This window comes from Myxocyprinus asiaticus, chromosome 32 (assembly GCF_019703515.2).
Source record: "Myxocyprinus asiaticus isolate MX2 ecotype Aquarium Trade chromosome 32, UBuf_Myxa_2, whole genome shotgun sequence".
Lineage (NCBI taxonomy): Eukaryota > Metazoa > Chordata > Actinopteri > Cypriniformes > Catostomidae > Myxocyprinus > Myxocyprinus asiaticus.
In genome coordinates this window covers 32,457,581-32,469,993 of record NC_059375.1, presented here as the reverse complement: position 1 = coordinate 32,469,993, position 12,413 = coordinate 32,457,581, and the positions used below count along the sequence as shown (strand labels likewise).

Below are 12,413 nucleotides of genomic sequence, written 5' to 3'. Positions count from 1 at the left end.
AAGACAGAGGTGGGGAGAAAGATATCGACAGAGAGAGAGAGAGAGAGAGACAGTGTGAGAAACAAAGGGGAGTGTGTAATGACCTTTAAATCTTCCAAGGATTCTGAAAGTCACTCAGGTCTGACAGGAATCGAAGCAGTTTTGGTGGAATTCTGTACTGTTTTGTGCCCTTTTTTCTGCTTTAGACCCACGTTCTGGATTTATACCCAACAGGCTCCTGTGGCAAACACAAACAAATGTATCATGTCACTTTACATTGCAACATGAAGTATACTTTAAAATGGACAAAGAACATTGTCAAAATATACCTCTGGAAAAACTCCATAATCAGGGCTGCTCCCTTGGGGTACATGATGTTCAGCACATAGAAGAGGCTGAACATATAGCTGACAGCAACCAGAGGACAGCTGATGTTTTGGTTTACGGTGAGTTCGTCCATTGATACTTTGTATCTTCCTTCATCTGCAAAACATGTAAACAATGACAGTATACCTCAATCAATGAAACAAATATGCAACACTTCCCAATGTTTAAGAGTAGACATGCATATCCTTACCTAGGGTGACCATACGTCCTCTTTTTCCCAGACATGTCCTCTTTTTCGGACCTTAAAAAAAGGTTTTCTAAATTTGTGCATTTTTGCATTGCTTTAACCCCTCTTTATAAGTCCCGCCTTCTCGCACACCAATTGGTCAATTATAAGAGGCTTGCAGCAACTATTGGCCAAATCCCTGCCTGTCAATCTCTCCGCGAACGCGCGAAGCGCTGTTGTGTTCAGCATCAAACAGTTGCTTGACAGTAGCAGCAAATGACAGCTGAGTGGAAACAATTCCCAAACGAAAGAGCAAATTTACAGAAGACTTGCACCAAAAATTCCCATGCTTTTGTCCAGGTCGAGATCCGTGGGAAACAGAATGTATGACAGTTGCTAATAAAGATGCAAATGATTTAGAAGCACACATTAGCTCTGCAAAGCATAAAGGGTCAGCAAAAGGTGAAAGTTCATCATGTAAATTAATGGACTACATTTTGCGACCAGGTAAAATTGTTATCACATTGCTTCATTTTCCATGGCCATTCAAAATAATAGTAATAGTAAATGAAGTTACACTCATGGCATTAAATATTTAATTTTAATACATGGACATTCAAAAGAATGTTGGAAATGTTTATTTATTTATATATATTTATGTTATGCTAATAGAGTGTCTTTTTCACTGTATTAAAGTTTGCATTTATAGTAACACTGTTTTGAACCCTATTATTTAAAAGTGTTGCCCAATAGAGTAGCCTATGACACGCTTCTGTACATATGGTAACTCCCTGTCAAAATTTAAATATGAGTTGAGCAACTAAGCCTTTTCATTGGTTGACATTTTACCAAACGTGACATACTTTTTTTCCCGGTAGCTACAATGTACAACTGAACTGACGCAAAATGAAACAGGAAACTCACGTGGTTTCTTCCTGCCTGCTGTCACATTCTAATTTCTATGTGTAGAAAAGAAATGCCGCTTTTCCTCTCATTTCTCCATACGAATTTAGCACATTAGGGCTTTTTTCAGAAGCATATAGATGCTGCAACTCACTCAAGTAAAAATATCATTTCCATTTCCTCAGCTAATCTTGACTTGACCTTTTCTATTTTTATAATAGCCGATCAGTCTATATAATTGTCATGATATAGCAAGCCTACAGCCGTCAATAGCAATTATATTACAGTAAACCTTGTTTTCAGTTGTAAGCAGATGAGAATGCAGAATTTCAAGGACGTGTCATCATCCTGTTTTGCAACGACTCAGGTTCATCTGTGGACGTTAAAAACATTGAACACTGATATTTGCTATATTATTATATGAAAAGGAAAATTGCCATACAATGCTTTTGTGCAGTACCCAGCTAAGCCAATATCCAACAAGCAGGAAAAATCCATAAATCCTCTTTAAATCCCTAGAGCACATGGGTTGTATGGGGATAAGAGAGAGAGAGAGGGAGAGAGAACGAGAGAGAGAGAGAGAGAGAGAGAGAGAGAGAGAGAGAGAGAGAGAGAGAGAGAGAGAGAGAGAGAGAGAGAGTGAAGGGGGGATAAAACGCACGTAGTTCCATCTACATAGCCGCATCATTGACTGCGCGTCAGCATGATTCAAGTGATTCATTGGTGACAGAAAAGGCTCCGGTCAGATCAGGCACTACATTCAGATGAGCACCAGTGAAGCTCCGGATCTCATTCAAGTGCTACTATAAAGATGTTTGCTGCGCGAACGTGATGATCCTGGTCCCAGGAGAGCATCATCAGAGGAAAACCTTAATAACTAAACATCATTAAGGTATGCATTTGAGTACTGATGTCTTAAAAATTGTCATCGTGTGTCGGAGATGATGATTGGGTGATTTTGTGCAAGCCACGAACGCGTGCGTGAGGCAGGGCGGTGGATGCTGAATCCGCCTTTGGTGTTGACAACAAGTAACAGGTTCTGGTACGGAAAAGCGCGAGAATACCTACAATGCTCTTTTTGCCCCCCAAATATCATAGCAGATATAACTTTGAAAATGTACGCTGTATCGAATATACACATCTCCAACAGGTCAAGCCTCATACCGATACAACGTCACATATGTGCGATTAGTCTTATTTTTACAGCAGGCAGTCTAATAATAATCGAGTAATTGTTTGTTTTTGTTTTTTGATATACTTAAGAATTGTAGGGTAGTATTGGGTACTTGTACTCATGTGAAGTGCCAGCGCTAGGTTTATCGGGTTTATCTTATTGGTGGAGAAGAGAGAGTATGAAAGTCACGTTTAGCACGTAGACCATAGAGCGTCGATGCATCAGACACTCTTCATTCAAATGTTTAGATACAGAACTACAAATAAAAATTCAATAAATAGAACGAAATAAAATATTCTTCAATATTTGCTCCGCATCTTGCCTAGTGGTGCTCAAATTCAAAGGATAGGAAAACTGCCTATTGTAGAGCTGCCTTAATTTTCTTCTTAGCATCAATAATTATTGAATCCACAAATAAATAAATAAATAAACAAATAAATAAAAAGCTGTGTGCATACACGTTCGAATACCCTGCCCTCTTTGTAAATGAAAACAAAATGCGGTTTAAATATACGAGAATCCTTATATAATGTGAGCCTACAAGCTTAGCCTAAAATAGAATAACGCAGTACGCAGGTGTCCCGTAGACATTCTATGGGCGGAACACTTGCGAGGAGACAAGAGGCCGTTTTTAATGGATGTCTATGGAAGAGATCCTTCATTACGCTGAATAAACTGCTTTTTTGAGCAAACAGATCGTCATTTAATGAACTGACGCCTGTCCACTAATCTTCGACATGTTTAACACTAAACAATCCTTTTGGAATTAACTATGTGTGGAGTTTACTACGATAAAATAGCTGTTTTATAAGAGAAACGCGGACAATTTTTCGACAGATAGGTGTCAGTTTACGGCTCTCCGTATTCGTTTGTATGGTATCCGCAAACTGTGACTTACTGTCGTAACACGCTAGTTGATAGTTACGCTTTTCCCTATAGTAAAATGCAGAGGTTGATATCTAAGTAAATAAAAGACTTTCTGATAGTACCATCGCAGTACTTTTCTAAGGGTAGTTAAACAACAAAAATATAAAGAATACAAAACATAAAATGAGTCTGAAAATTCGATTGACCAATTAAAATAAGCACGTGCCACTAATTAGTATGGACAAGAAGTGTCAATTATTATGAAGTGGCCTTTCTGAATTGAATCCTGACAGTAAATTATTCCTTCTAACTTTTTAATCCCATCTACACATATTGCATATAAATCTATAAAAGTGAGGATAGACCAAGTCAAGTTACTCTGTAGTCTTTCCTCCATATGAGAGGTGATTGTATTCATTGCAATCAGTGCCACAAGAGGGTCTTAATTTAGGATAGAGATTCTTGGCTTGGGCTCTGTAGTGGTTAAAGGTTGAGGGGCTCTGGGTTTTTCTACATCGGAGTTGTTCCACCATAACTCATGCCCCCTGATGCCTCATAGAGAGGAAGATAATATGTAAGAGGTTCTGCGCAGTTTTGAAGAATCCTTTTTCAGAGGCCCTGAGCAAGGTAGGTTGGCTGAATGGTTGATTACTTAACTAATGCAATTTCTCTACAACATATATTGCATTTATCCATTTAGAAGTTTCTTTTTATCCACTTACGTCCGCTTGTAGGCTGTCACACCAACTGCATTTGATACTATTGATAAGATCTGAAGTTGTGTTGTATTTCTAGTTGTTCAAGTATTTTAGAGCTAATTGATTAACATAAATTGTTTTTTAATCTACCATAGATGTTTATAGCATTTAGATGATACTGTTGACATTTGTTTGAAATTGCAAATTATGTTCCTCATTTGGAAGTCACTTTGGATAAAGGCATCTGCTAAATGACTAGTTTTAGATCACATATTGATTGAATCCATGTTGACTCTAAAAAGGTCCAGGTGTCCAGCAGCATTTTGTAAATGAGTTATATTTTGCAATAAATGAGCATTCACTCCAAAGCATTGATTAGTCTCTTCAGTCTAATGAATCATGAAGCATTTTTTCCCTTTAACAAGGTAAATTTTAAAAGGTTGACCATTCTGTCCTTGCTTTCATAGTGTGTGCTGAATCCCGCATCACATTTTCATTTAGAGTAGTGAAAAGTGAAATTTTCTTTGTGTTTGAATCAAGTTGCTATTTTGTTAACTATACTGTTAAATGTGTGGAAGTTTAAAAGACACTGTGAAGTAAAAATGAAAGTTTTGCTGCTTTTAGTCCATATCTATTAGCTATAAGGTAATCTATATGCTAGTGTACTTCTAAATGTTGATCGTTCGTTTTCAGAAGATATAAGCATTTCAAATCTGCAGTCTCTCTTCAGGCTAATAAACCTTATTCAATCAAATACTTTCTAGAATGAGAACACACCCTCTCCCTACAGCTGTTCAGCGTGTCTGGCTGTGTGCTAACTTGCACTGTTCATGCCTTCACAGGGCACTTCGAAGGGAGCACAATCCATGCTGCGGAGTCATTCCAGTATTTCCAATACAAATTGTTTAAAATGAGTTCTGACGGACCGTTATCAACTTCAGCCATCTGAAGCTCTCTCTCAGTGTGAAGGGTAATTGTATTCAAAGGGAGTAGGGCATAGGGATGATTACTTCTGAATGGGACACACCAACATGCGAGCTGGACACGAGGAAAGTTGCTGGAGTTTATTTTTATTTTTTTTGTACAGCCGGAGGTCTCTTGGAATGTAGAGCTTTAAATGTCTTTATTCTTTATGCTTGTGTATTGTGATTTCAAAACACGAATGTATTATCTTTTACTCGCTTGTTTCTTATTCATCTGCACTGGACTTGCACAACAGCTCCGGCCTCGTTGTTAGCAAATATTGCAATCTGCTGTATGAGTTTGTAGGCTGGTTATGGATTTATGTTGTCAGTTAGATAATTGTTCAGTTCCCAAGACTTTTTAAAAGCTGGCCGGTATTGAGATCACTTCTCAAATTTCCCTGGTAAGCAGCTCTGACATGAGCAGCATGGTGGAAAGGGGTATGTGTGTTTATGGCTGAACTTAAGCCTATTGGCCATTTAAAAAAAAATGGGATGAGTTGTTCGACATGTCCTGCCCCCACTTTCTGTTTCAGTAGGAAATGTTTCGAAACACCAAAATGAACTGCGGTCATCAAGGCATTTAACGGTGACTTTAAGGAAGTTGTCTATGCATCAACTGCATGTTTTGACAACAACTACGTGAGTGTTGAGAAATCTAAAAGGGCATGGCAGTTCATACATTGCGCAGTATATTTGAGGCAACATAATTACTACTCTCTGATTTGAAATTAAAACCACTAGTGACTGGTGCTTTAAAAGTCATAACTTGTGATACTTGTAAGTAATCCATTTAACACATTGTACCCAGAATGTAATACTGCAGAGAAGACATGTGGCTCTTGGAAGGAACATGACTGAGGGAGGGTGTTAATTCAGGGTGTCAAGGAGAAAACCAGCTGTATGCATAAATTCACTAGTGAATTAAAGTGTTTGCAGTTCTGGTGATAATAGATTATGGCAAATCCAATTTAATTTTTTTTTTCTTTGCTGTAGAATCAAAAGGTTTAGGCTAATTAACTCCTCCATAGGTTGTTCCAAACCCATATGACTGACTTTCAGAGAACAGAAAAAGGGGATGTTAGGCAGTGTTCGAACTGACAGCCTTAGTCACCATTCACTTTCAATGTTTGGAAAACAGATAAAAGTGAATGATGAATTAGCTAACCTTCTGCCTATCTCCATTTGTGTTCCTTGGAGGAAAGACAGACATGCGTTCGGAGCTACATGAGGGAGAGTAAATGACAAAATGTAAATTTTTTTTTTTTTTGGGTGAACTTAGGCTATTCCTTTAAGTATTATCAGTGTTCTTTGACACTTTCTGTTTGTTTTTTTTTTTTTGTACAGTTTGAGAGACCTGACCTGTACGAAGCATCATGGGTGGAGTGGTAGTGGACACTGGCAACAGCGGGGTCAAGGCACCTGATGGAGGATGGGGTTGGGCTGTCCTTTTTGGCTGCTTTGTCATTACTGGCTTTTCCTATGCCTTCCCCAAAGCAGTCAGCGTCTTCTTCAAAGAGCTCATCAGGGAGTTTGGAGTGGGCTACAGTGACACCGCTTGGATCTCCTCTATTCTTCTAGCAATGCTTTACGGCTCAGGTAGAGATTTCTACTGGCAGGCTGCAGGGACAAGATATAACTTCATGCCATTTTGAAGACCATGCTGTATATAATAAGTTGGCTTAAAAGTATCTGGCTGTGGAAAAGTGCCAAGAATGCAAAAGAGCTGCCATCCTATGTAAATGTCCAGTCACAATGTGTCCAGGTTATCTGTAAAGCCAGCTCATGCAATGTGCTTTTTTTACCCTTATGTATTCTAAATGCTAACAGTAGTTTGCTTGTTGCAGGGCCAATATGTAGCATCTTGGTGAACCGGTTTGGGTGTCGCCCTGTGATGATGGTGGGTGGCCTTTTTGCCTCCTTGGGTATGATCTTGGCATCCTTTGCAACCAACATCTTTCACATATATCTCAGCACGGGGGTCATAACAGGTGAGCATTATAAAATAATATTTTATAGGTGCAAAATATTGAGTCCACTTGTGAAAAATATAAACAACGTTACAAATGTGCTTGGTTAGAAACCAAGAAATGGTGCAGAATCTCAGATTTTGTTTTTCGTTTTTCAAAACTCACTAGTGTAAGCAGATTTGTGACAATGACAACTCCTTTGTACAAAAGGTCAGATTTACTTGCTTCCATTGAAGCCAAGATGCTCTACAACATTCTTCAGTAATGCCGGGATAAAATGGTTCATTAAGTTTTAAATAACTTTGAGTCCATGCAAGCTGTCATTTAAGTGTGTGCTGTCATTAAAGCAAAAGGGGCAGCCAATATTAAAAAAACATTGGAAATTAATGTAAAAATTCAACTTAAATTATGATGATAATATAATTTGTATTGTAAATGTGTATTTTCATTTGTGGACCATGTAAACGTAAAAAATGTCGACCTATTAACGGTCTTACAGTATATAATGTTCTGCAGGTTTGGGTCTTGCCTTGAACTTTCAACCATCACTCATCATGCTGAACAGATACTTCAGTGAGAAAAGGCCCTTGGCCAATGGTCTCGCTGCAGCTGGAAGTCCTGTGGCTCTGTGCTGTTTGTCTCCTCTTGGCCAGATTCTTCAGTACAAGTATGGCTGGCGAGGAGGCTTCCTTATCCTTGGAGGCTTGCTGCTAAACTGCTGTGCCTGTGGGGCTCTCATGAGGCCCTTGATGGCTCCAAAAAAGAAGAATGAGGTGAACGAAAATGTGACGGAAACAAATACTAAACCAAAACCCAAGCTGCTTGATTTCACTGTCTTCAAAGATCGTGGCTTTGTGATTTACACGGTTGCTGCAGCCATTATGGTGCTAGGTCTTTTTGTGCCTCCTGTGTTTGTGGTAAGCTACGCCAAGGAATTGGGCAATGAGGACACAAAGTCTTCCTTGTTGCTCACCATACTGGGGTTCATCGATATCTTTGCCAGGCCCACATGTGGTATCATCGCTGGGCTCAAGTGGGTGCGTCCACGATGTGTCTACCTCTTCAGTTTCGCTATGCTCTTCAATGGCATCACCGATCTTGTCGGCTCCCTGGCAAAAGACTACTCCGCTCTTGTGGTGTTCTGCATCTTCTTTGGTATCTCCTACGGCATGGTTGGAGCCTTACAGTTTGAAGTATTGATGGCCATTGTGGGAACCGAGAAGTTCTCCAGTGCTATCGGCTTGGTGCTGTTGGTTGAAGCCTTTGCTGTGTTGGTGGGACCACCTGGAGCAGGTCAGTTTTTCTTTTAGATTTGCTTTAGGGATAGGAACCAATTAGGTAGTGGTGAGTACAATTTTGGCACAACACCGGAGGTATTTTTTCCAATTAGTTTTTTTCCATAGGGATTTCATGAAATCCAGTGGTGAATCATAACATTACAAACTTTGATTTGAAGCAAAAAAAAATATATATATTATTTGAAAATTGGACAAAAAGACAAAGGTACAAGATCTTGGGATTGTAGTTTCAATCAACTTTCAATCAAGTTTAAGTATGGAAACAATTAAAGTTTATTGCAAGTTTCATATTCAAATATACAGTGGTTTGAAAGTGTAGGGAAACCGACTTTACCACAATAGACCTTATTCACAGTAACACCATATTTTTTTTTTACGTTCATAGACTTGCAGTCTCTTCAGTAGCAGAACTGTATGAAGCTCCTAGATCACATGCCATTTTCCACAACTCTTGTTTTCTGGAGGTTTTTGTCCTCTGACATTTCTTGTAAAGCTGTTTTTTTCCATGTTTCGGCAGCAGAACGATCCAAAACACTTTAAACAACTGTAAAAACCCACTGAAGAGACTAAGTCTGTCCCTCGCAGCCTTTCAGTCCATTCCAGTCAAGAATTAAAGATGGTGTTACTGTGGACTACCACCCCTGGAGTCGCGAGTTCGAATCCAGGGTGTGCTGAGTGACTCCAGACAGGTCTCCTAAGCAACCAAATTGGCCTGGTTGCTAGGGAGGGTAGAGTTACATGGGGTAACCTCCTCGTGGTCGCGATTAGTTGTTCTTGCTTTTAATGGGGCGCGTGGATCGCGGAGTGTAGCATGAGTCTCCACATGCTGGGAGTCTCTGCGGTGTCACGCACAACGAGCCACGTGATAAGATGCGCGGACTGACTGTCTCATAAGTGGAGGCAACTGAGACTTGTCCTCCGACACCCGGATTGAGGGGAGTAATCGCGCCACCACGAGGACCTACTAAGTAGTGGGAATTGGGCATTCCAAATTGGGGAGAAAAGGGGATAAAAAAGAAAAAGATGGCGTTACTACGAATAAGGTCCATTCTCTGATTTGATGGATCTTTCTCTTCAGGAACATGGGTAGAGTAGTTATTCACCACAAATTCTGCTATTAAACGCAATTTATTAAAAATGAAGTTTTATGACACAGACTAATGGCTTCAACAGAAGCATATACCATCAATTAACAACCTTGAAACTCATGGAAGGTCAGTCGTTTAAATGTTTAAATGTTATTGTTAAAAATCAATTCCCCATGGAATAAATTAGCGAGATTTTTACTTCCCGAACCAGACTGTTGCAGATTACCTAACAAAGAAAATAGCACATTCTCTAACTCAAATGGTCAAGGAATATATATAAACACTGTAGTAGGGGTGTAGGTGGCCCTTCACGTAACTTTCAGTATGTGAGCTCTTTTTTTTTTTTTTTTTTTTTTTTAAAGGGTAACAAAGACCCTCTAATTATGGAAAACCACATGGTTCATTATTAGGCACTCCTTGTTGGGGTTTTTCATTTCTTCTTTTTTTTTTTTTTTTTTTTTTTTTTTTTTGTTTTACCCAAAGACCCAGAGCAAATTATCTGTTATTATTGTCCCAACACTGGCAACTGCAGCTCCTAGGTCATGAATGTTTTCTTTGAGCCTTGAATGACCTCTGAAATGTTAGCCACAAAAATTATCCACTCCACACAGGAGTTGATATCACTTAAGTTTCCGTGTTCCATTTCACAGGTCGCCTTCTGGATGCCACAAAGAACTACATGTACGTCTTCCTGCTAGCTGGCTGTGAGGTTGTCATCTCGGCACTTGTGCTCGCCATCTGTAACTTCCTCTTCATCAAGAAGAAGCCCCAAGAGCCTGACCCTCCAGCCAAGATGGAGATGGCCATTACTGAGGCAGAGATGGAGGAGCTCAACAAAACGCAACATGAGCAGAAAGCCAACGGAGGTGGTACTGGTGAGATTGGGAAGGAGCAAGTTGAGCGGAGCGTTCAGGAAATGGCTACAAAGTCTGAGAACACTAAGGTTAAAGAGCCCGATAGCATTGAAGTGGACTCGATAGAGCTTGAGAACGTTTCCAAAAAAGTGATGGAAACAAACGGTGTTGTAGTAGAACCTGAATCCTCTTTGTGAAGATCGACTGTAGAACAAGAAGTATGGCAATACGACCCTAGTAGGACTCATGAATGTGCCCGGTCTATGGAAACCGAGATGTTAAACTCGTTTGTGTGTTTGATGTTGTGGTGTATGCTTTTCTGTATTGCGCTTGGAGTGTGTGTCTCATCTGGTTATAGAGGACCGCTTTTCAACCTGCTCTGCAGTTCAGATATAACACATGCACCTGAAGTGATTTAGGCCTTTCACTGCCTTGCTTGCTAACAACAGATGACAGGAGATGTTCTCATACATTGTCTAGTTTAAAAAGGTTCTTCTGACAATAACAAAGATTTGTCAAGGGTGTAAGAATACGGCTATTTATTTGGTTATTTATTCAGAACATTTGAGTTGTTTTAAAATGTGAACATTTTAAATGTGCAAGAGAATTTTATGTTTTTAACCTTTTTATTCCAGTTGTACTGCATTTTTGGCCAGTATACACTCCATCAGAGCAGGGCACCAGCATTATAGTGAAGATTACCAGCTTGCTTCTTTGTGGCATACAGTATTTGCTAATATGGATTGTTTATATTACCATTATAATCTACTGTATCGTTTTTAATCTGGAGCTGAGAGCGCACAGGAGTTTAAGAATAATAATTGGTTGGTTTTTTTTTTAAGGTTGTATCAAAGTTCTGTGTTTCAGACAAATCCTAACGGACTTGACCTGCCCATATGGAATGCTAAGAACAAATGAACAGTTGAGCAGGTTTGTATGAAACACGGTCCGAGTTATAGTCTCTTTAAATTGAACACTTGAATGTGTTCTTGCGGAATGTACAGAATTCAGATATGCTTTGAAGTATTTTTGTGTGGTGTTTCAAAGAATATTATTGTCATAGAGCACCGCTCTGTTACATATTTTTATAGTGTATTTTGCTATTTAATTTTAACTTTTAGCAGTATTTTTAGTAGACATGCTGATGTCATTTGGCAGCTACACCACTTTAACTACATTTATTCATCTAAATTTCAAATGTCGGTGTGCGTTCAGTCCAACTGCATCAATATGAAGGGGAGGACCATTTAGTGAGCTTGTACATATGTCGGTTATTTTTAGTTCATTCAACACTAATTCAAATGTATTGATTTTGAGACATTTCAGTGGGCACCTTTTTGGAAACCAAATAGTACTATAAAAATGATATGGGACCTATTAAACCTTTTTACCTCCTTTTTTTTTGTATGTATTTCACTAGCAATTTGTAAGTAGTGACCCTCTTCTAATTGTTTTCTTTTTTGTACTAGAGATTGTTTTTGGTTGTGCCTTAAGTCTGATTTGTAGCCATACTCAATTTGTTGTGAATCATTCTAGAAATAAATGCATCCCTCCTCTTTCCAATGGACCTTTCTCTCTTAAATGGTTAATTTACATTTTAAGAGTACATTCCTGTTTGTACATTTTAAATAGAACATAACTGCTAGAATAGCTGAGGAAGTGTAACGTTTAAAAAACAATTAGGCAAAGGTTACACCTACACTACACAAAACCAAAACATTCTTAAGCATAAAACGCTTCTTAAAATGTTGTATTCCCGTAAAGACTTGAATGTTTTCCTTTTTTATAAACTGAACATTTATAGCTAGATACCTTCTAACAAACTTGTAACAACTTAATTTGTATGATTTTTGTGAAATACAGCCCCTGATGCATTAATATGAGAGTTAAACACATGGTCTGTAATTTTAAAAGATGTGTTGATTTGTATTTTAGAGTAAACCATGGGTTTATTTAGACTTGCTTTATAAAGTTTAATTGATCCCACTTTTTACACCCCAAGACAATCTATACACAAAGGTGTAACGCGGGCAAGTCATATCCTATTAGCACAGGATTTGTGCAGTA

At 38.8% G+C, this 12,413-nt stretch overlaps 1 protein-coding gene across 1 annotated transcript; it reads left to right on the top strand.

The window, feature by feature from the left end:
- The first annotated feature begins 2,106 nt into the window (after positions 1 to 2,106).
- On the top strand, positions 2,107 to 11,913 carry LOC127423380 (monocarboxylate transporter 4-like). The gene is made up of 5 exons (XM_051667632.1): positions 2,107 to 2,327; positions 6,484 to 6,735; positions 6,984 to 7,127; positions 7,623 to 8,399; positions 10,143 to 11,913. Exons 2-5 carry the CDS (start codon positions 6,513 to 6,515, stop codon positions 10,541 to 10,543), a joined length of 1,545 nt encoding a protein of 514 aa, XP_051523592.1. The 5' UTR covers positions 2,107 to 2,327; positions 6,484 to 6,512; the 3' UTR covers positions 10,544 to 11,913.
- Positions 11,914 to 12,413: the final 500 nt, after the last annotated feature.

Excerpts from the sequence above, each read along its gene's own strand:
- LOC127423380 (XM_051667632.1), top strand. The coding sequence starts at position 6,513 with ATGGGTGGAGTGGTAGTGGACACTGGCAACAGCGGGGTCAAGGCACCT. Across the intron at positions 6,736-6,983 it reads AGCAATGCTTTACGGCTCAG|GGCCAATATGTAGCATCTTG; the intron begins GTAGAGATTTCT and ends TGCTTGTTGCAG. Across the intron at positions 7,128-7,622 it reads CAGCACGGGGGTCATAACAG|GTTTGGGTCTTGCCTTGAAC; the intron begins GTGAGCATTATA and ends AATGTTCTGCAG.